At 40.5% G+C, this 25,471-nt stretch overlaps 1 protein-coding gene across 11 annotated transcripts in view; it reads right to left on the bottom strand.

Moving 5' to 3' along the window:
• The window catches only part of GRIP1 (glutamate receptor interacting protein 1), a 309,100-nt gene that overhangs the window by 189,478 nt on the left and 94,151 nt on the right, over window positions 1-25,471 (bottom strand). For 9 of the 11 annotated variants that reach the window (XM_063155113.1, XM_063155112.1, XM_063155102.1 and 6 more), the window contains exon 1: window positions 24,611-25,130. The exons of the other annotated variants lie outside the window; for them this stretch is intronic. In XM_063155113.1, coding sequence (XP_063011183.1) covers window positions 24,611-24,743 — 133 coding nt within the window. In that variant the 5' untranslated portion in view covers window positions 24,744-25,130. Of the gene's footprint in view, window positions 1-24,610; window positions 25,131-25,471 lie in introns of those variants that run through there. 11 annotated transcript variants of the gene reach the window in all.

The following is a 25,471-nucleotide window of genomic DNA, read 5'->3' as shown; positions in this document are numbered from 1 at the left end:
TTTTTGCCAGCAACACACAGAAGCACAAGATACTTTCATTTACTTCCCTCACAAGAGCGCTGAATTTTAAATTCTTCCTGACAGTACTTAGGATGTAATCATGCCTTTTTTGACAAACTGCTAAAATCATGACAGCGTTCTTAGCAGAAATTGGCAAAACAACAAAATGAAAAAGAATCAACTCATTTTCTGCTGAACATTTATTTTCAGTTGGTCTGTAAAACCAAGATCAATTTGCTACTTACAATGATTAATAACTTCCTTGTCCTTGACGAGGCACTCTGTAAATTGTTACAGGCAGAGCAGTACATACAATACTGTTAACGTGTCTACTCGCTGTGTATTTGTTAATATTTTATTGTGGCAATCTCTCATTTTATACTCGTGAGACATTTTTCTTATTTTCAACTGGAATTTCTCCTATTTGTTCCTGCTGACCTTTGCCCTGTCACCACTGGTGCCTGATGGCACCACTGAGAAGAGCCATCCTCTTTACTCACTCTCATCACATGCTGTGGTAAGACCCCATCACGCTTTCTGTTACCCAGGTGGGACATCCCAGCTCTCACCTCCCCGCTCCCGGTGTCAGGCACTACAAGCCTGTAGCCATCACAGGGCCCTTCCCTGGACCTGCTGCAGTCTGTCCATGTCCCCCTCACACTGGGGAGCCCAGGGTGGATCTGGCTCTCCGGGTGTGTCTCACCAGGATGGGCAGAGGGGAAGGATCGCCCCCCTCGCCCGGCTGGCAGGGCTGGGCCTGATGCAGCCCAGGAGGCTGTTGGCCTTCCTGGCCACCAGGGCACATCGCTGCCTCCTGCTCAGCTTGGTGTCCAGCAGCACTCATAGGCACTTTTCTACCAAGCTACTTTCCAGCTTGTCAGACTCCAGAACAGAACAGTACATGGGGTTACTCCTCCCCAAATGCAGGACTTTGCATTTCCCTGTGCTGAACTTCATGAGATTCCTGTTTGCCCATTTCTCCAGCCTGTCAAGGTCCCTTTGAATGGAGCACAACCAAGTGCTGTATCCATCACTCCTCCCAGTATTGTGTCACCAGCAAACATGCTGAGCGTGCACTCTGTCCCATCATCCAGGTCATTAAAGATGTTAAACAGTGCTGGTGCCAGTATCAGACCGTGGGGAATGCCACCTGTGGCTGACCTCCAGCTGGACTTGGTGGTACCAATAACAATCCTCTAAGCCTCACAGTTCAGTCATTTTTCAGCCCAGCACACAGACCACTTATCTAGTCCATACTTCAATAATTTGCAAGGATAGTACAGAGAACAGTGTCAAAAGTCAAGATTAGGAACACTCGCTCTTCTCTGATCATCCATTCAGCTGTCATCTCATTGTAGAAAACTAACAAGGTTGGTCAGGGATGGTTTCACCTTCTTAAACTCATACAGACTGCTCCAAATCACCTTCTTGCCCATAGGATTCTTGGAAATGCTTTCCAGGATTGTTTGCTCCATCACGTTCCCACAGACTGATGTGAAGGTAACCAGCCTGTGACTCCCTGGATCCTCCTCACAAGCTCCTTGCAGGCCTCCTATCAGAGAAGCCTGCTCTCCTGAGGTCCAGGGTTGTTACCCTGCTACTTGTCTTATTATGGAAACTGCAGCCAAGACTGCTCAACCTTCACATGCCTGCCCAGTTTTTTCTCACTGGTAAGTGTGAGGTCAAGGAAAGCACCTCCACTGATGAGCTTATTGATCACGTGTGTTAGGAAGTTACTATCATCAGGGCACTCACAAACTTTCTGCATTACTTGTGCACTGCTGTGTTATTCCTTCAATAAATATCAAGGTGGCTAAAGTCCCCCTGAGGACCAGGACCAACTTCCTACAAATACAAGGCTTCTTCCAGCTGCTTGAAGACATCATGCACTGCTTCCTCCTGATGGAGCAGTCTGTAGCAAACACCCATCGCAACGTCACCTACTCTGGTCTGTGTGCTTAGCCTGACCCATAAGCTCTCAGTTGTCTGAGCCATACATCCCTGCTGCTCTCTCACATGGAAAGCGGAGCAGCCCCTGCTCACCTTCCCAGAATATTATAATTTCTAGCTGCCTAAGCAATTTCTCTTGAGATAAATTAATCCCAAAAGTATTTAATCTAGAGTGCTTACTGAATTAGCAATTCTTAAGGACCCTTGTGATGCCAGTAAATCTTGAGTATTCATAATCAAATCACAGCTAATACCTATAATGGGCTGCAAGAGCTCTTCAGCACTAGGTGAGAGTAAGGTAAGTTTACCAAAGACAGGTGCAGCTCGCCTTCTTTCTCAGGAAAGAAAATGAGGCAGCAAGTGTTACCTGGAAATTACAATTTGGGTAATTCAAAGCAGTTCTAGTACCTGAACCAACAGGTGTTCTAATTATTTCCTGTTCCTCCTTACGTGAAAGTCAGGAGAGCAGATCTTAATTTGTGACACAAATAAGACATTCTTGACACGATGGAGGTATATTACCTGTTTCCAGTCATGTTTGAGCAACAATATGTGACAAGTGACCTCCCTCCTGTATACAGAATCATACTTCTATTTCACCATCATCCTCAGTTTTCAATATTTAACAACCTTACCCTTTTAAGTAATGTGTTTAGGTCTTGTAGGCAATACATTACAATAAGACACTGTCTATGGACAACTGTTCTTGAGAGAACGAGAAAAAAAATTGGTTTGCTCTACATTTCCAACAGACCATTTCAGTGTTAGGAGGCAATTCCATTTCTGATATTGACTTCTCTAGCTTAACGTTTTTCCAAGTCACGTTCTTGGTACAGTGTTTGTGAAAAGTTAGTTACTGAGATGGCTGGCAGAGTCCTAATGAGGGTCTTTCTCCACTTGCAGCTTTTGGCTCAAATGCACCAAAAGAACAAGGCAGATAATACAATATAGATACATTTTGCTTTTCTGGAGAAGACTTTTGGACAGAGACACAAATAAGTGTACGCCCTTTCTCACCAAAAATATTCAAAACACTCTGACCCTCTTAACTGTTGGGGAAGATAGAAATTGATCATGCTTTTAGGACTGGCCCGGACACGACACTTGAAACACTGCAGATTTCAGTGCAATTTGCCACAACTCATCATTTGCCAACTGGCTACACATTTTTCTTCAGTAAAATCCAACCTCCACTGTCCAACAACTAGAAAAAGTATATATGTAGGCCATTGCCAGAGGACAAGTCCACACTGCTCCATCTTTGCAGGCACAGTTGTGAACACAGGTAAATGAGTATTTTGACTAAAAATGGACCTGCTCCAACTGGCTAAGAACTTACATATTTTCTTACTTCAGCTCCTTCAGTCACAATAGTAATTTCATGCTGTCTCTGAAAAACACCTTAAATGCCACATCACACAAACTATCTCCTGAAGTTTACATACAATCTTATCTTCCTTTTTGCTTGGATTTAGCTAAAACTTCTAGGGATGCCTTAAGGAATTTTTCTTCAGTAGATTAATTTAAGAGCCGAAATTCCACTGGATTGCAAAAGCTTTGTCTTTGAATTTAATGTGCATGGACAGCAAATCTGCAGGAGTTTCTCTCAACAATAGCAGGCTTATTACTTGCACTGTATTTCTGAGCATCACACAGGAAGATGATAGGGAAAGCACAGGCTCACATACTGCATCCTGGAACACACAGCATCTATTAGACTCTCATTTGGGGATCTTCTATTCCAATATCTCCTGATTTTGACCACATACCAGTCCACCATTTGTCTAACCATTTCATGGCTCAAACAGCTTGGGTCCCACATAGAGAGTATGAAGGTCATTTCAACATGTTAAATGAGTGCTCTATTTAAGAAGCTCATCTATGCTAACCATGCAAGATTCAAGCAGGCAAAGGACTGTGCCCTGTTTCCAGGCCTGCAGCCACCCTGGGAGCTACATGCACAGTAGGTTTGTTCAAAAATATATCTAGAAAAGCCTTTAATATTTATGTATCACAATACCATTTGTTCTGATTCTCTGTGTCAACTCAAAATGTCAAGATTTCTTTTGATTTGGAGTACACAGTTATTTAAATTTTTTCTCACAACACCTTGTCAAAGCACTGGCTTATAATACTTCCCAAAAATAAATGTTACCGTCTTTTCAGCTGATAATTTTCTCACCTTTTCCCCTTACAGAACTCATCTTCAGGGTTAGCAGAGCTGAGTGCACAGCTTAGGGACTATTCCTCTACCTGAAGCAACTACAGTGATCTCCTTTGTGGGTGCTGCTGTTAAAACCAGCCTAAAGGAAACAGCTGCAACTCATTAGGGACGACTCTGCAGTCCACAAGAACTACTGGGATGCACTTTCTGCAATACCCAGCTATGCACTGTCTTGAAGGGTGGTCATGGTCATTTAGCTGTTCCTCACAGGTAGACTGTTAGGGAGGATGTTTGTTGATAATGGGAAACACAGTGAAAAGTAGGTCAAGTACAACACAACTGAGGGGAAGAAGGATGTTCAAGAGGGAATTCCTATGCAAATGAGGGTGTTAGCAGCTGTAGCATCCAAAGACTACAGTGTGGGGAAAAGCAAATGAAAACCAAAAAGTAATCTTCCAGCTGTAGCCAGAGAGGAATTTATCTGTGTTAGTCTCTACCATCTGCATTTCCATTTTACAAGCAATCACACAACTTCAGTGCTACTGTTCCTACCTTCATTATTAAAAGCATGTGTATTTTATCAAGAATTGTTTCTCTAAAACAGACTGCTCCCTCTGACCTGAAGAACAATTCACTGACTGCTATGAGCCAAGCTCTGGGATACACAACTGAGGTAAAATATTGAGAGCAAAGACAAAAACACAGTTTCTAACCTTTACGGGGAGTACCTGGAAAACAACTGTAGTAATCCAGAGATCTGAAAGTTAGTTTCATATTTACATACCTACATTGTATATATATATAAATATCCATATCATGTCCACTCTGCTTATTTGGGAGGATGGGCAAAGATTCCTCCCCATAAAAGTAGTTTTGGGCAGCAGCTATATTTCCAGAAACACATAGCTAAAGGGAACAACCACTTCTAGAAGCATCTTTCCCATTTGGACCATTTCTATAATTGCTACTCAGCAGGGCTAGAAATCAGGTAAACATTTAGGAAGATCTTCAAGAAGATGAGGACAAAAAGGGTGTCTGTTAGTTTCTTATACACAGTAGAAAAGGACAGCGGGATGGGAATTTACTTTGGTTTATAGGTTTACTGCACAGTTTGACCTGGCAAATGCAGAACATGACCCATGGAGCTGGGGCAGCTTCCATGTGCTGTGGGGAGGAAGTTCTTTCTACAGTACCAGTCAATGCGATGCTCTCCTGTCACTTAATCAGCTCTGGTGACTCATCTCCCCTCTCAGTTCCTGTATCTGAAATTTGGGAAGCAGGGACGAAGGTGACTGAAAGGAAAAATGCTCAGAGGAAATGAAATTAATCCCAGAGGATTTCCTGACATGAGAGTCTTTCAAGGCACTCTGACATGTTCTGGGGGCACGACGACTGTCACGCCTGGCAGTCAGGGCTCCAGCGATGCCTTGGCGATGCTTCACGCTCCAGTGCAACGCGTGGCTGCGCTTCTTGGGGCACGCAGCCGGCACTGCCTCAGCTCTGCCCACTCCTCCTCCTCACAGGGACAAGGGGACATGCTGCCTTCTGATGGATTTGTATCTCTTACCTATTTTACACACGTATCTAGATATATGCCATTTATACAATTATATAGGTAAGAAGGAAAACCAACAAGAAAGGGTCAGGCTTCAGGGGAAACCCAGGGTACAGCTGCATGAATGAGAGCAAACAGACCCAAGCTCACCCAGCTCTGCTCTATTTGCTGTAGCGGATGGGACTTCCTTTTTATGTCAATTTTCACAGTATTTTGAACTCTCTCCCAATTTTATAGCAGAAGTTGATAAAAACAATGACAACTAATGAAGTGGTTATAAAAGAAAACTACAAAAAGTAAATGTTATGAGTGAAAATAGAAAAAGAGAACAATGATCTTCAATATTTTAATCATTGTTTTACTACTCTAACAATCTTGTGCAAACATGAAAAGGTTTACAAACATGGATGCTATTGCCAAATTTCAGCAGAGTAAAATAAAAAGATTTGAGCATCTTTGCAGTGTCGGAAATTCTAGCAGAGTAAGGCTTAAAAGAAATTCCATTTTTCCTGCAATTTCCATTTTAGGTTTTTTAAACAGGCACACTACAACATTTAATTGCTTCCTTTCTTAATGTACAGTGTTACATCCAGAGTTGAGACATTTTCCAGTAAATGAAGAAAAACATTTCCCATAGCCACAAAATGCTTTCAAAGTCTCCAGTGACAACACAGTTTCAGTGATAAAACAATACGGTTTTGTAGCACACAACTGCCTCTACTGCACTCTATTAATATTCTTGCCCATTGACAATATAATCACCCCCTGCTTTGTTTGCATCTACCAGCAGGTGATGAGCACATATTGAATGGAAGAGCAGTCACCAGCTCCCCCAGAAAGGGGAAGTGGTGGGAGCTCAGTGCTATAGCCAGAGCAAAAAACATCTCTGAATCTGAATTACATCTAATAAAAAAATTACAAAGTAATCTCTAACTTTATTAGTTTTAATTAACAACTTTCTGAAGCTCTGGGAAAACAATGTTGTGATTAAAACCCACGTTGTGACAAGATGCATGCAGCTGTATAGCAAAAAGAACACTTTAGTTACTACAGAATGTTGACTACCTGGATTGACTATGATCTTTGCAGAAGCAAATGCCATATCGCTTACTTAATTCAAAGGCCTCCTATTCAGGGCGTGTTTCCCTCAATGTTTATGTTACAAATATTTTCGTATACTACTAATATAAGATTATGGGCAATGATGTTTCTAAAGAAGCATACAGATTCTGAGAGATAAAAAGGTAGCTCCGAAAGAATCATAGCCCCCACAGACCCTGCCTTATAATAAGCCTTTTCAAGGGTAATGTCTTTTTTGATGCTGGACTTCTGATAATTTTGATCATCTAGAAGTACAGCCTATCCTTCTTCTCCCCAAGACTTTTTAAGCTGGGCAATTCGACTGTCATATCTCACAAGAGAAGCTGTGGGAAATTCCAAAAGAATACAGCCTGGCAGCTTACCTTGAGTGACTCGAGTCCTCAAGGAACCAATGCTGTCTACTGACTGGGAGCTCTACCAGCCCTCTTTAGACTATTACAACACAAATCCTCTCCACACAGCATCCCCACTGCCCAGAACACCTGCCTTCAAGCACCAGCTTGAGCCACAAGCCTTTGAAAAGTCCACTACCAAACCTTATGTTCTAGAGTCCTTTCTGACCTGTCCACTCCATTATTATATGGCAACCACGTTACCCAAGTATTCACTACTGTGACTTCTTTATCACAATGCATCAAGCAGTGCCTCTCTTGAAAACAGGATTACTATGAAGAAGCTGGAGTAAGTGTTCAGTGATTCAGAGCTGCTCTAGAGAGAACTGCAAGCCACTCTAGACAGGGCACTGTTCTGCACGTAAGTGCAGTTTTAGACCTGAGTGATTTCTTTCTTCCCAGAAGGCTGGCAGGCTTTTCTTAAGCTATCTCAAATATGTGCATGCGAACAGCCACACACTGTAATCCACTGCAATACAGGACTACCAATAACAACACGCAACCACAAAGAGATCTCTGCTAATGCAAAAGATTTGCTGCCTTTTCATGACCACAATAGTGGAAAAACATGCTACAAGTTGCAATTTCAGTTTATTTGTATCACATATAGCTGCTACGGCACATTTCTTGCATTACCATTTCCAATGCCTTGAATGATCCACACACACTTGCACGTGTGTATAAAATGAGACATTCTATAATTTTAATCCTTCACAAGACAAGCACACCTTGAATGACCACATTAATAGTTAAATGTGCATCTAGACACAAGAAATGCACAGAAACCAGCAAGGCAAATTCCATGAGCCAATCTCCCTGCGCTAAATGTATTTCTCTGCAACCCTGGCATCTTCCTTGCAACATCTGCTGTTCCAGTAGAGCAGCACAGGGAAGCCATAGGGGAACGACAGTGGGAGTTGAAGAGCCTGCCCTGTATCTTTGGGCTCAATTCTAGAAAGAAGAAAAGCAACCTCTAAGCAAGATGTGGGTGTGGGTTAACACATCAAAAGCACTCCTTATACCCACACTGCTTGTAACAAAGTCCAAGCTGAAGAATTTGCAGTAAGAAGGTTCAAGAGGTACTGCGCCTTCCAGAGTACCAGCATTACTACCACATTACAGATCCCACTGTGTTAATCATTAAGAGCCTGGAAACTCATGTTGAGAGAGAGGTATGACAGCAACACATAGATATAGTCACTGACATTTAATACAGTCACTTTGATTAATTATTAAATCTCTAAAATGAACTTGGTGCTTGAAATGGCATTTCAAAGGGTCCAATGTTCCCATTAGCGAATTAACTTTACTTTCAACAATTGGCATTAGTTGCTTGGAAACAATTATTTTAGACACCTAAACACACTTCACTTAATCTATACACCCCCAGTCTGGCTTCCTCACAACCCCGCTCAACAGATTTACATATATTTGGTATTCCCTACATAGCCTGACATTCAATTTTCAAAAATAGTATCTTTGCAGTTACTGAACCTACACTTAATTTCATTCAGTACGCCCAGCCATTTTCCAAGTTGAAAGCATGAAAATTGCTCAGAAAGACAATTCAAATTTTATACATTTTATATATTTTATATACATATAAATACAATAATAAGTGTTTCTCACATAGAATTTTTACTTGGGATCAAATACATCCAGAGGAAAATAAAATATTCAGGCTAGGCAATCAGTCAGTACAAGAAAAGGCTGTACATCAAAACACCAAATACACCTAAGGTGAAAGTTTAATAATTGCCAAGTATTTTTGTTTCCCTTAATTCAACTGGTATCTTTGGAAAAAAAATTATACACACAGTCATGATCTAGCCAGTCTTAATTAGACAAGCAAAAATTCACCACTACAAGCATTTTATGACTGTAAGGAAAGAGTAAATACATATTGCTAACAAAAAAAAAAAAAAAAAAAAAAAAAAAAAACCAAAAACTATGCTTTTTTTTCTTCCTCACTGTTTTCAGAAAGACTTTATTTTCCTATAAATGCTCGGCACAAAAGTACCAGTTAGATGAGCAAGTGTGAGATCTGATTTGGCCCAGAAACAGCTAAACCCAGGAGCTGCTGCATCAGTGGTGTCCACCTACGAAGCAGGCTTTCATGAGAGCCATGAGGGAGAGCTGGGGCTGGGCCGCAGCCTTCAGCCCACACCTGGGGAGCAGCACTAGGGAGCCCCACAAGGCCAAGTACCCACCTGACCCGAACAATGCCAGAGCTCATGAATCCAGGCTTCAAGCAGCATTTAAAGCTAGAAAAAAACATAGCAGTCCCACATAGACCCTTAATAGGCAAACAGAGGATGTGGCTGAGACATTGGAAGGAATCTCTGGCCTTCTACTGAATACTGTTCCTGTCTGATACACCAGTGCTCTAAGCAAGCTGTTTCATTTATAACACTCACCAGTCCTGCTTGAGGGTGTATGTGGGCCAGTCAGATTAGTTTTTTTAGAACTAAATCTCATTCCCTCGCATTTTTTGAGACTAGTTTCAAATTAAATAAAGTGAGGAAGTTAAAACAAGTCTTCAATACCTTACAAGAGTGGTGGTCCCATAGATTGTTTAGTAAAAACAACTTTTACAATACAGAAACACTAATGCAATATTTTTAGGCAGCTTTAGTCTTAGAATACTTGGAAAACAAGTTGTAGACAGGCTGACATTTTAAAATAATTTTCTAACTCTGCATCTCTGAATGTCTTCTAGAGTTAAAGGTTATCCAAAAGTCACAAAGCCATTTCCCAGAACAGACTCACAATCTTGAGACTGACACGCACTGTTCTGTACAGAAAAAAAAAACAAAACATAAGGGCAAGGAGGGAAGCCCAGCTATTTGTTTCCATTTGCACATTTATTAAAATCCTATTTAGACAAAACTGTTTGTAGCCTTCACATTCATCACCATGCCAAGATAAACTGAAGCTCCCACAGAAATCACCCATAGAAAATTATTTTGTCTTCAGTAGGACTGTGTATGCTGTACCCAAGGGGAATGTGGACTGAGGCCAGACTTGGTGCTGGAGGTATGTCTAGGAAAAAGGTACTTTTGCCTGCTATGGAGCAGATATGAGCATGGGCAACATTAAATTACATATCAGAATATGTTTCTTCAATGACATTGTGAAGCATTTGAACAAGCTGCCCAAGGAAGTGGTGACACCACCATCCCTGGAAGTTTTTGGAAAACCATCTAAATGTGTCCCTTGGGGGGCTTGGTTCAGTGGTGAGCTTGGCAGTGTTAGGTGAACAGTTAGACTCGATTATCTTAGAGGTCCTTTCCAACCTTAATGAAATGGAGATGGACACTGTCCTGTCTCTGGCACCTCCTCACCCAGCACCTCTGCTCCCACCTGAAACTGAACTATATAGACTACCAGTAAAGTAAAAGAAAGATGACAAAAAATTAAAAAAATACCCTACATTTCAATCATTTCTCCTACATTTCAGTCATTCTTCAAGAAATGACAGGGTAAGCTTTAATTCACAATTCATCAGCAAAAAATAGAAAATATTAATAAAAGAAACTACTGGTGTCCTCACATGCCAAGTGCTGTCCATCAGACCCTGAGCAGCATGGAATTATCAATCCCAGGGGACAGCCAGGCAGCCTGCAGACAAGCCTGGGAGGGCAGTGTCCCCAGCACATTCAATACAAAAAAATGTCTTTATGCCGAATAAATACTTACTTCCTTATATCCTGTGGCAAAATACAGAGCCAAGAAAATAATTTACAGATAAAAACCCAAATATGTTTGAAGTGGTTTTGAAGATGTTTGAACTCTTTGAGGATACAGGAATTTTGCCTGTTAGGGAGATTGCCAATTTTTCCCCCTCCACAATTCAAACAGGCTCACTGAGTAGAAATGCAGGCTTATCTACACTTAAGGAGCAGCATAAGGGGATTTTGTACATGCTGCTCTTGAAATAAATGCAAAAAAGCAAAAAAAGTCATTCAGAAATCAAAAGTCATGATTCCTAAAACATATATATATATATATATAAACACACACCGAGACAGAGATATTTGAGTTGAAATACCTGAGTTAGATACCTGAGTTGAAATTTCAGTATTGAGGGTTTTTTCCCCCAATAGATGCTCTCCCAGGAGAAGCTCAGAAGAAAGAATGTCCACGCCTGTTCCCCCCTACCCCATGGACACCAACAGGACTCATACAGCAAGGGCAGTCACTCAGTTCTTCATTAGACTTGATGTCTAACTGCAGACACAGAGACCAAAGCTTTGTACCTCTGTTCTCCTGCTGCAACCCCAAGTTCCAGACGTAAATAATTTATTCTACAGTGACTGCACCTCAGAAGTTTGCTTTGCTGCAAGGTCCTTCTCTTCACACATCTGAAGAAACAAGACTGAGCTGCTCCAAGCAAAGAGATCAATATAAACACACAGCTCATCTTCTGACATTTCCAATCTTTCATACCCCACCAAAGAACCTCAAGCTGTCACTTATCCACCCCATGTACATTTTCTACGTGCCCATACAGACGTGCTTAGCTCCTGTCCAAAAATCAGTCTATGACTATAGCATCCCACTGGCCTTCCTAACAAAGGGAGCAAACATTCATTTGCTTGGATTCTGTAACAGCAATTGGCTTTCATACAGTAAAAGCAGCAGTCATATCTTCTATAAAACTCCATATAAGCCCATTTTTCACTCAGAGTGAATAAAAATGAAATAAATAAAAAAATCACTGCACTTGGCAGGCAATTTAACACATTTAATATTTACTACGATACATCTATCTACTTCAGGTTTTGCTCCAGTGGAACAGCATTTTAGGGTCAGCATCAAATAAGTCTCACTTTTTGTCTTTCTTTTCCTTCTTTCCCCACCTCCTGCCTCCAGCAAGCATTATACAGTTTAAAATGTTAATATTATTATAGGTTACAATTTTAAATTCCAAGTGAAGGCTTATGTATAAAAGATATTGGCAAGAATAATTGGCTTTTCCAAACAAAAGAAATCAGCAATAAAGTGTATTAATCAATGATTATTGAATTCTATGCTCCAGGCTAGTTCCTGTCAACAGCAGTCCTTCAGGATCAGGTTTTCCTCTTCAGCTTTAATGAACAAGGTTGAAATAATGCACTGAAATGAACTAATGCAGAACTAATCAACTGTCTTTGTTTTTGAAGTCTGAGCAATTTCCTTGAGAACCAAAATGAAATAGAACCACCATGCTTACAAATTCTCTTGGAGGAAACAATACAGAGATACTGATCTCTCAGTTAAAAGATGTTTTATCTCTGTCCGAAATAGGTACAGAGTATAGAAACACAATACAGACAACAAACACTGGGAAGAAACCATTAGAATTACTATTTTATCTACACACACACAGTACTTTCTTTCAGGTTCCCAACTACAGACTTGGATCAAACCTGTACCAATGGGACCACTCACACTAGTGGAGTTACATGCCTGGCACTTCCAGGACCAAGTCTTCGGCTGGCCTAAAGCAAGGCACAGCTGAGACAATACAAAACCTCAAAAAAACCTCCCACTGTCAGCTCTGCAAATCTGCTTGATAAAATAAACACCAAGCAGAAAAAGTGCAATTACTGCAAACAGATTTTTGAGAGCTTTGTTTTCTATGCAGCAGCTATAAACAAACAAATAAATCTCCCCATGCATTTTAAGATGCACAGGAAAACACATTAAAACCCAAGACCAGAACCTCTGACTAAAACAGCTGAATTTGCAGATGCAAAGGCTACTTGAACTTCACTTCCCCTGCTTCTTTGCCAGACAGCTTCCTTTCCACTTTTTTTTGACCTAGCCTGAAGTTAAGGCATCCCCAGCAGCCCTGGGTCAAGCCTAAAGGCAGGGCACACTCATCCTGAGCTCTGGACTCTGCTGTCACATTTGACAACTGACCATGCCCCTGGCCTGCTGAGCAGCACACACTAGTCTGTTCAAATAAATAAGTAAGCAGAAAGAGCAGCTGGCAGCCAGAATACAAGGAACTTATGCTTTTTAGAAGTAAACCATGTACTGGAGACCACGAGCAGGCATCTTCCATTTTACATTAAGTAAGATACACACCTCTGGATACACCCTTTCCTGTCTGAGTGTGACTAGAAAGCCTTCCTTGCCTGAGGGTTTAAATGACTGCAGATGGCACGAGTTGACTTTCTCTCCTTTGCAACAATGGTTTGATTTTTATGACAAAACTGCAAGAAAAATCTTTATTAGAATGCAAATTCAAGAGGTACTGTGTGCCATTAACTTTATTTTTCAAGTACTTAAAAGGACTTTAGGATACACAAGGAGAAAGGGGCTCCATGTGTGAAATTCAGAAAATACATAAAATTTCCACTTTTGGGAAAAAAAAAAAAAAATCAGGTAAACAGGGTCACTCAACTGCCCAGGGCCCAGCTGAAGAATTAAAGAACTATATGCATCAGCAGAGAGAAAGGGGGGTTGGGGGAGGATTTTAAAAAAAAAAAAGAGAAGAAAATCTTCCACAGTTGCACACAGTGGCTGTAGTGAATGCCAGTAAGTGTGTGCTCTCATTTGGAGATTATCATCTAACCCTTCTCTCCATACCATGGTCCTTGCTACTACATTAGACTGCACTTCAAAACTGGACAAATTTTCCAGATTCCACAAGCCGAATTTAGAGGCCTATAGACAGATAAACCATTCAGTGATCTTCTGGGAAGCAGTGATCATTTTCTAACAGTACAATAATCAAGTGAAAAACTCAGGAAAATTCACCTCTTGAACTATTACAGATTTTTAAATATCGCTTGTTTCTTAGAGTGTTTTTTCAGCTTAATTTTGCAGTGAATTTAAAAAATAACTTTTGACCAAAAAAATATTACCAGTAATTTCAAAAACAATTTAAACTATTCATTTTAACTATTTATGGACTAGTTAAAATTAGCATAAGTGATCCTAAGTGGTTAGTAATCACCTTCTGTATGTTACTCAAAATCAACTTTCATTTTTCTCTTTATTTGAACATGTCCCTGTCAGCTGGTTGTAGTTTACATAAAACTAAGGCATAAAGCTGTTGCTATTAACCATCCATTAATTAATCATATAAGACATAGTTACCAAGTCATCAAGACTTAAAAGGCATTTTATCACAAAATAAGAGCTCCCTCACCAGAACTACATTTTCCTTACCTGAAAATCCATCAACATGTTACTAGTGCATAGAATGCCAACATATTAAAGAAGATTCTTGTGTAAGAATTAATTCCAAAAAATTGCTTTCCAGATTTTTTAAAAATTGTCTTAATTGCAATTTTATGAGAAGGAAGATTTGAGCATTTTCCATATATTAAACCTATTTTCATCCATGGAGCAGTATGTTACCTTGGCCTGCTCCTCTACTCACACTGATGTAACCTCCTTAATAATTATGCCATGACCAACATTTTTGTCAGGGACTTAAACCAACAGCTCATAAACTTCTTTCACTATCTAAAAGGAAGAAAACAACCTATTGTGAATGGACATGTGGTTGTAAAAAGCTCAATTATCTACACAAAACAAAGGGCCACAAACTCCAGGCTGTAACTAGAACAGCCTTCAACAGTCTTGCTCAGTCTGTGGAAACAATTTGCATGACACAATCTGCCCTTAAAATCCACAGCCTTTCATATTCTTATAAGAGCTTGAGCTCAAAGGAGTAGTGAAGAAAAAAAAGATACCAAAAAACCCAAAATAAACTAGAAAGGAGCACTATTTTCTACCCACCCAAGAATAAAACCTGAACGCTGAATTGCAACACATAAATCAAGTACCAGTTACAAAACAAAACTGTTCAGTGCATTCTCCAGCCCTTGTGATATGTTTGGGAGTGGCAGCATTTTAAAGGGATTCCAGCAGACAAACCTCGTCCTCTCTGTTCTCCTGTAGCACTGGGCTTGGTATTCCCTGCCTGCAGAAGCCAGCTAAGACACATAACAACTGGGAGAGCAGCTGATTGTTTTCAAAACCTATCACACTCATAAATACACTTCTATTTTTGTGAGATGCTTAGTGTAAACCAAAAAAAGCATGGGTAAATCATAATTAAGCTAAGCTTCAGAAAACTTCTCTCTTTTTTCCTGCCAGGGTATGGCAGAAGTGAATGCCAACAGATTTAGAAGTGCTGGGGATGCCTGTGTAACTCCTCTGCAAATCTGTGAAGCCTAGGTGAAATATGGGTCAAGCTACAGAGGGAGCATTCCAGAGACAAGCAAAACGGCATTAAATTCACGGGGATTTCAGAGTTCCACCACCACGCTGCACTCTATTTAATTACTGATGGGCAGCTATGACCACCAGCCTGAACAGCTTTGGTTTCTTCACTTCAGATTTCATTGTGGTCTCCTTTTAGCTATGAAAGGGAGCGTAGCATTTTCATGACAAGCCACGTGACATTCTACCTCCACACAATGGAAAATCCGCATTCCTGCCTTCCAAACTGTAAATGCCACCAGACGTATTTAGATTTACTGACAACTGACCTGAGCACTGCTGCTGCTGCTGGCAGTGCTCTGCCATAGATCCAGGCTCTCTCCCAACTTTCCTTCAGAAGCATTTTCTCATTTTCCCTAAACTGGGCTGTCAGATGCAATGTCCCTATCAGACAGTGTGGCAAACATCCCTTTTGATTTCCCAGCATTCGGTGCTAATACAGCTGGCACTGCAGCCTGCAGCTACTGCTGTGACTCATCCCTGATGACCACACAACTTAAATGGGCTCCTAAAAATGGGGTGCAGGTAGCGAGTCATAAGGGCTTTAAACTATTTCCTACTACAACCTACAGAAAGCAAGGGCAAAATGTGTGTATGTCTCTGTATTTAATATATGTTGGCATAGCATTCATTTTTTACTGCATTCACTTGTAATACATTGCGAATATTTTCTCTTTTTTAATAGAGATGCTACCAGCTGACAGAGTGCATTGTTAAGTGAAGAGTTTTACCCTTCTGGGAGAGGGACAATGTTATCAAAACATAATAGACCTGAGCAGCCACAGAGCTTGTTAAACACACCCAAAGGAAGCATTTGCAAACAGACTTGAAAACAATTTACTGAGTTAATACTTCACATCGTTACTGCGTACTCTTGATTTCACTTTCTTTTTCAGTTTCATTCAAACAGTATTTCCCCTAGAGCTGTCTTAAATCACTTTTCTCCTTTTTGCTTTCCAAAGTTTGGCTCTTCCCATGGTAATCTTTGCAAAGATAGGTCACCTCAAGTGTCTCTTATCATCTGTTCAAAGTGCCCAGAGACAGACAAAAAATCAGTCTGCTTCCTCCCTCCTTTGTCCCATAGCTGCCCACAGTGTTCCCTCACAGTGTCAGCACAAGGACTGTTACTACAGAATGCACTGAAGCGATACACACGTGATCAGATCCTAAGGTCACTCATCAGAATTAACTTCTGCTTCTTATCTTCAAGGATATTTTGGTTCATTTATAGCAAATATTATATCCATAACACGCTGTTATGAAATGTCCATGGCATGCTAAACCCCAGAACTGTTGGCTCCATGTTCTCTACAGCACGCATGTGCACACATAGACAAACCATTAAAAAAAGCAAACTGCAAGATCCAGATTTAAGAATTTCTAAACTTGGCCTGCTTTTGCATATGCATTACAACACAATCTTTAATTACCTGATCTACTTCTTGCATGAGACCTCATTTCATTTAATGCTCAAAAGAAATGATATTAACTACCTGATGAATTGTTTCAGACCTTGTTTTCCCCTCATTGCTCAAAGTGTAATTCCATACCTTAATTCCCACCCACTATTCAAGCCCTTCTCTCTGGACAGACATTCATTTCTCCCCAAGTTCTTTTGTGGTGCTCATCACTGTAGCATTTGCTAGCTTAGCAAACACTAATTTATTTCCACCGCATATCTGTGAAGGAGAGGAATGATTAACCCCATCTCATAGGCAGAGAACCAGAGTACAGGGAGATTATCATCAAAGGTATGCAAGAATGGAAAGGCTGAAGTCTGAGATGCCTTATGGCTGGATTTTCAGACTACTGAGGCTTATGTAATTTCTGTATATACAAACCAAACCTCCCTTGGCTACAGCAACTGGTGGCAGACATCTGCAAGTTCATGCACTCAAGTGAGGAAAACGGGAGGTGAGCCCTGATGGGATTTGGTGCAGCCTCTGCCACACCAGCACTACAGCAAAACTGAGCAGGTCCTTCATTAAGGACTCTTTAATGAGGGGCCAAATAAAGTTCCTAGAAGCACCCTTAGTTCTGCTGCTTTTTCAATCTGGACTATGAGTCCTCAGAATGCTGATTTGTGTATCATTCCTGGGTTTCAGAGGGTAACTAGAAAACCCTCTGAACAAAATCAGTAGCATTAAGGGGCCTGGGTCACTAGCCATGCAGTCATCGTCAGCCCCAGTACCCAGTCACAGCACAACCCCTGTGCTTTTCTGCTGAAAAACACTACACAAAATTCCCAATAATTTCTGTACATATGATGAGTACCACACATTTGTCTTACAGAAATAATAACTATGGTAAACAGGTGTGTTTATACTCATGATGATGATTAATGACAGCTCCTGTCACGCCCTGCTAACAAAACACAGCAATCATTCAATAAATGTTTATAATCTCGTCAGCAGGGGACTTATATTGTTTCTTTCTTCGTTCTACTAATTGTTTCAAGTCTTCCACTGGAACTGAAGGCCGATATTAAAACTGACACCTCAGTAGTTGCTTCTATCTCTTTTAGTTCATAAAACCTGGTATTTCATTCACTTCACAATATCCACAGGGAAAAAACAATCGCATCACTCCATGTTCATGATGTAAACTGACAAAGCCATGATTAAAACCAAGGACTTACACATCATTTCAGGAAGTAGGAAGCCCAGATCTCTGAATTTCTTTGTCTGAATGTGAACATCATATATTCTAGACACACTAAAATAATAAAGGGTATCAAATTCTCTAAAACACTAAGGTACAGCCTTATAACAGTAGCCACTGTAAGAAGAGGAAGAGTTAGAATGCGTAAATTTCTTGAGCAGGGACAATCGGGATCTTTAGTAATTCAGTAAAGAATAGGACTGGAAAGTAAATGAAAGAAAAGTAGCACAGATAAAACAAAAGAAATTGTACACTCATAATTGCTCGCAGGGAGAAGTGTTTCCACTTCATGCAAAGAATTATATAACTCAGGTCTCATTATTTCGGTGCCTTCAAATAAATAAGCTATTTTCCCTCAAGTATCTCCAAGGCAATGTTTTACTGTCCACGCTCTGTGCTGACCCAGGAGCCTAAGGGCCACTTGTAGAAGAGCCACAAAGGGTCATTTAAAAAAGCAATCCTAATACTAACAAACTTAAAACTGGCTGTTGCATGAGAGTTTTAAGTAAAAAACAAAATTAGGATTTTGTGGTCTGTTGAAAATGAAAATGTTTCACCAAAACCAGCACACACCTGCCTGGCAAGAAGAGATGCATTGCTCCAGTCCTGCAGGGAACCCCACAGCCTCAGGTCTAGGTGCCACACTAACAGACTGTGAAGCTGGGTATCACACTACTGCAGCACAAGGAACAACACCCATTTATTATATCTTAATTATATAAACAACAGAATGCAGCTAAAGCTACTATTCCAACAGACTAAACACCTACAAACACAAGTCTCATCCCCAGACTTACATGTTTTAACTAATATAAACCATAAAAGGGGTAAAATAAGATTTTAATATATGCATATCTCTTATGGGCTTAGAAAACATAAATAACTTCATGGGAGGCTGAAGAGCTGCTAACAGTCTTCTTTTTTTACCTATTCCTACTCGCTTGCTTGTCTATAAAATGAGCATAGTATGTAATTCTTCTCCTCCACTTGGCTTCCACCAGAAAGAACACTTTTACCAGCAACCACAATGTACAAGATGGTAGATAAATGGGATCATCTCCAAAACACACACATACCTCATCAAAAATCAAGCAATTCTCCACAAGAGGATGGATGTCATGAAATATAAAATTGCACTAGATGCAATGACCAATTGCTTTAAACAAACCCAACAATTTTTTAGCAATTTTAACACCTATGTGTGTTAAAGAAGATGAAAAAGCAAGAGAAGCAGCATGTGGGTAGACCCTTATCTAACGACGCTGTGAATTTTATCCAAAATGGAAAATATTGCTGTTGTCACATGGGAAGTCTTAACAGTGGAAGCAGAGACAACATCACTTGCTACCACTTTTGTTTCATTCAGAAAACCCTGAATGGGGAAGTTGACACCACCTGCCCCAGCAATAAAGCTCCAACACAGCAGCTTCCTTTATCACCGAGGCTGGCTTGCAAACTGACACAGGGTGGTAGCCCTGTGATGACAGTCTGTCTGGACATGGCATCACACCCATGATGAACCCGAGGCACTGGGGCTATCCAGATCTCAGGAAAAGAGTGGAAAACAGAAATACTTCTGTAAAACAGAAATACTCAAGACCTGAAGTCGATTAATGAAAATCTCCAGATTCCAACAACCTTATAACAGTTATTAAGATGAAGGAAATAGAAGTTTAAATAAAATTTAGTTATTTCTTTTAAATATTATTTTATTGTGTTTTCAAAGTCTGCAATATCCTCTACTTGGGTTACCAAGCCTTTTTTTCTTGTAGGCTTCAACCAATACTTTAGTTTCTATGAAAGCTGAGATTTTACTGTACTGACATGACAAGATCTGTGGTAGGTGAAGAACAACCCCCCACACATGCACATCCAGTTAACAGCAAACTAGCAACATACAATCATTGTAAAATAAAAAACAGTAGTCCTGCATTCCTCATCCTCAGGATCAATTAGCATCTCTATGGCTTGAGCAAGAGATACTCAATTACCTTGTCACCACATGACTCATAAAATCATTAACTCTTCTGCAACCCCAATCAAATCTGTGAGATTGCTGCAAACAAGAACTATTTTTACCAATTTACAAAATGGAGAAAACCTTGACAAGAATGATGTTGCTACTGACCACATCATTAAGAAATCATTGGCATGTCACTCACATCCCTTGGTGTTTTGTCTTACGTATTTAATACAGCTTCAAAACCACCTGCAGTATGAAATGCAAAGACATTTATTCCTAACATTTTGGCAGCTATGGTGTGGGAGTTTCTGCACCATAACATTGAGCTGTGTTGGAGAATAACGCCCAAGTGGAGTTTTTCTACCGGCACCATCACGAAAAGCATATCATATATACAATTTTAATAATTTCCAGATTTCAGTCAACAAAGAGGACATTTTCAATTCTGAGTCATACAAAACCTTCAGTTATTCCTTTTTTACATTATTTGCTAGGCTAGGAGTCAAATACCTTCTCTTCACTTTCCAGTGATAATAAAGGGAGGGAGAAGGGCAAATCAGTGGAAAGACCATCACATGTATTTAGAGAACGAATTTGAAGAGGTTGATGGTCCTAAACTGAGGAACCAGACGATTCTGAAATAATTAATAGATGGCATCAGAGAGGGAAATGATATATGACTTCACGGCAGACATAGACTATGGCAGATTACTTTCTCTAACATATCAACACTCTTGCTACACAATATATACTAGGCCTTGACAAAGGATAGAAGAAAGTTATTCCTTGGACCCTGGTGGCTAAATGGAACATTTTAAGGTCAAGGCTAAAATCATAGGACCTTTCAGGTTAGTGGGTACTTACTAGAAGAATTCTTCAGAACATTGCTTTTTGTGATCGTTACTTAATATTGTCATTGTAGCTACACAGAAAGTAAAATCTTTATGCCAACAGACTATGCCGTGAACCACATTGAGAAGAACATCATCATCAGAAGAAAGACCACTAAAGAGAAAAAAAAGATCTTTCAGGAGATGGATGACAGACACCAGAAATACCATAAATAAGGCAAAATTTAACAAGATGCATTTACCCTCTATACCTGCATGTTTCATAAAACCTGTGAAGTTCCAAAATGAGTTGAAAGAAACCCAAATCCTTCCAAGTATTTTGAAAAATAGACTTAGTGCTGAAATTATTTTAGGGTGTGGGAAGAAGTGTTTATTTTGGTCAGAGGTGACCAAGTTGAGCTGGGTCCCAAAACCACACTCCCACTCAAGACTAGGCTGAAACTCAAAGGTCTTGGCACAACAACCTGACTTCAGCAATTGGATTTATGTAATTTCTGGGAGCATTCCAGCAAGTTCTGCTAAGCAGCATTCCTGATGGTTTGCAAACAGTCTCTGCAATAATATAAAAAGGGCCTTTTTCACACAAAGCCTTGCTATAAGGAACATGTTGAATGGCAGTGGTATAATGCTGCTCAAGATAAGTATGATGCTTTTTAAAGTGTTTTATAAAATAAGCACCAACTTGTCTGAGTAGGTTGGGTAGCAATTTCATCACCCATTATGTTCACACTGCAAAGCCTCACTGAAATGAGAATGATGCTTGCACTACTAATGTCAATACGTGCTTGCGTACCAAAATTGTTACTTTGGTTTTTCTAGCATTACATAGCACAGACACTTCAGAAAGATAGGAGAGCTGGTGCTGCATGTCAAATAACGTTATTCATTAACTGAAAACAAGTGGATGAAAAGTTCAAGACAAAACACATCTGCCTCAGGAGCTGGGGTGTCTTTCTTTTACTCGGGGAACTTTAGGCAGCATTGTACGTTCCCTTCATCCTGCTGTGTCCCAGTATCACAGTTAATATGGTCTTCCATATTAAAAAAGGCAAAGCTCTGGAGGAGTAAAGATGGTATACCAAACAGTGGGAGCAACAATATCCCAGCATCCGGGCACAGCTGGGCTGAGGACAAACTAAAGTCACCTTTTTCCTGTGATTCCCAGAGGCCTATTCTGTTTTTAACTTTGTTGTCTTTGTTTGATCCTGCGGTTATTATAATGCAGTTTCTGCATTTTTCCATTAATTCTGCCTCCCTGTGCACCACTCTAAGCCATATTACAAATGGGGGAAGCAGAGAGAGAATAACAAGCTCATAAAATGATTGTCTCAGACAATCTTCAAATGTACTGGCTAATTGGATATATAACTCATAAATTATAATAGAGAAGGGATGCCTAACAACATAGAGAAAGTAAATCTAAAAAAGCTTCATCTCAGTTGAATGAACAATAGGCATTTGAGTTCATTAGCTCTGATATTCTAAAAATCGTAACAATAAATACAATCTTTCCTGCAAGCACACATTTCTTTTAAGCAAAAGACTGCAGAAGGAATGGCTATTAAAAGCTCTGCAATTACTCTAAATTTGTACTGTAAACAGTGTAACACCACACCATAATTAAATTAAATATGAAACGTTTCATTGTCCCAAACACATGAAATTTAATTGGACAAGTGCATTTGTAGTAGCACCAGCGGCCTCTTTTCAGATTTTGCACATTAAAGTAACTACCACACCTATCCAACCAAAACACTGACACACAAAGCACATGGAAAGACCAGACAAAAGCACTTGAGGAATTGTGCTTGAGATGGTATCTCTATAAAGACTGCATGGCTCAAATCTCCTGTGACTGTTTGGTTTAAGTAACTGTGAGAAGTAGCCAACTCCTTGTGCATCCAGCTCCATAGGGCTGTGTGCTATTTTGAGCTCAATTCAATCTGAGTACTTGAACACTGCTGAAAACATCACTTCAAAATGTGACACACATTTCATCCAGTCTGAAATACTTATGACCTCCACAAACTGAAGTATGTACTATTCTTCTGTTATCTAAGTAGAGTAGAAGGAAAAACCTATTAGATATTTGGCTCAATCTTAGTGCCATACATTAAGTTAAGAGTTAATAATTCATTAATCATCAGTCAAGAAACCCTTATTACATTTGACAGTTTTTGGAGGGGCTTTGCTTTCCTCTTTAAAGGACCTTCAACAACAACAATCAGCTAGGGAAATATTTTGACATACGGCTTTGACACGTTCTTTTGATTTACATATTAAAGCAAGGAGAAGTGATGTACTTTCCCTAACATATACCACCTTCAAAATTCTCAGTGCTAAACAGATTTAAAATTTTTAGTTCTTGTGTAGTAGATTTTGTGTAGCAGACTTCATGCCACAACGTTACCCATTATTACTGCATTGCCTCCCAAATAGGTCTTCTCCTTGCAAGAACTCCCTCTTAACAACATAGGTAGGTTGTACAGTTTAAAATTATCAGCACGATGAGTTTTCTTAAAAATTGAAAGCAAACAAATTTGTATCAAGTAGAAGCCCAGTAAACAATCAAGCACCCTACACTGATTGTCTTTAGGAGGTAGGCAAGCATGGTGCACCGGGAGAAAGCCAATAAGAACAACTCTTGTTTCCTAGTTTTCCACAAGATAGCAGTTCTCTGGTGCTGTAAGGCACAATCACATTTATCATCCTATCTTAAAACAAATGTACAGTTCTTATGATTTATTTCAGCAATGTGGAAATGAAGGAAAAAAGATGCTGACAGTCACTCACATGGTACAGAACAACAAAAAAGTGCATCTAACTTCAGCAGCCCAACAAGGCACAGTTTCACTGCAAAGGTCCCAAACCAGTGGCCAAAACAGCAGAAAAAGGCAATTTCTGCTCATGGCTGAATTATGCTCATACTGCCACCACATTGCCCTGACAGTGCCACACAAGACCCCAGGCAGAGGCTGTGTGTGGTTCCCTCCTTCCCACCCTCCCTGTGGGCACCTCTGGGCACATCCTCTTCTCCAGAAGACCACAGCAGACTGGCAGCTCTGATACCTGACAGGCACAGCAGACAAACTCTAAGAAGCTGCAGGGTCCAGCATACACTTTGCACAGGGATTTCTAAGCAGGTGGTTTATTTCGGTTTTGGCAGAGCTGCTGAGTGCCATCACGTGAGTGCCAGCAGAAAAAATCCCCACTCAATTCTCCAGCAGTGGTCCTGGACCTGCAGCGAGGAACCAGCCCACTCAATTTACTCACTACTGAAAAGACCAGGTCACAGCAGAGGCTTAGTAAACTGACTCTCCCTCAATAGCAAACATTATTCATCAACTTCAGCTTACAAATGAGTGCTCGCTGCCTCTGTAGTGCTTTAAAAATATCCACACAGCCTTCTAAAGACACTCTACAAGGGCTATTGCCACCCTACTCGCTCCTCAACAGTGTTTTAACAAAAGGTTTCCAGCAGTCAGACTGGATTAACTGCATCTGAAATCTCACCAGTCTGCAGACAGACCCTCTTTACTTTGAGAGCTTCTGTGCCACTTCAGATGCTTTGTATTGTTCATCGGCAGCAGAGCCAGCAGGAGCTCTCACAGGAACTGACTTTAATACATACACGAGGCTCAGGTTCTACCAAGGGAGGAATATTGCTTGCATTTCTGGAGTTTAAACATCTTAAGAACATAACATTTATCACAGCCAAAGGAAAATGAGGTTATGCAAAATACTTACTTCGAAAATGTTCTGAGGCATAATAGTAAACATCCTCATAGCCCTCGTGGTAATCCTCCTCTGGCCGGTACTTTTTGCCTTTTCTTCTTCTCGATCTTCGTATCTGCTTGACAAAGCCCAAGAAGCGTTCCATCTCCTCCTCACTCACGGCCCCAGCCGGCAGCCCCCTTCGCCCTCTGCTTCACAAAGAGCTGTCCCAGCATGAATCAACCGCAGGCACCGGAGCAGAGCCGCGGCTCCCACCAGCCGCTCCGCTACCATTAAACAACCCCTCCCTTATCTCAGCTCTGACTAGGAAGCATATTGTTTTCCTTTTTTAAAAAAAGGGACACACACAGACACACTTTATCAAATCTACTGACTGGAATATTTCAACCTGAAAATAAATAAAGGAGGAAAGCATTGAAGCAAAAGGAGAATTTTAGGATCTCAAGCTATTATTAAGCAGCAGAGGGCAAAGTTGAAGAGACCTGCTTGTCAGCAAGGGGAAGTCCAGCACTGAGAGCTCCCTATCCTGTGTCTCCATCATTTGAAGAGGGGCTGGGAGGCGGGGATAGATGTTAGTCAATGGACTGAACCATATCTCACAGCAAAACAGGTTTCCATTTGCCAGTTAAATGCTGCCCTTCAATCTACCCGGGCAAAGGCTCAGGAGCACGTTTGATTTCATTTGCTGTAAGAACAGGAAACACGCCAATCCATTTCTGGCATCTCATACACTGGATGAATAAAGAGCAAAGTGGTTTAATCCATACACACAGCCCACTCACTGGCAAGTGTGCGCCGAATGCGTTAATTGGAGCAGCAGGGAGAAAGCTCGGCAGCTGTTAAAAAATGACACATATACCCACTGGGCATTAG

This window comes from Melospiza melodia, chromosome 4, assembly GCF_035770615.1.
Source record: "Melospiza melodia melodia isolate bMelMel2 chromosome 4, bMelMel2.pri, whole genome shotgun sequence".
NCBI classification, from domain to species: domain Eukaryota; kingdom Metazoa; phylum Chordata; class Aves; order Passeriformes; family Passerellidae; genus Melospiza; species Melospiza melodia.
This window is presented reverse-complemented; position numbering and strand designations above follow the sequence as displayed.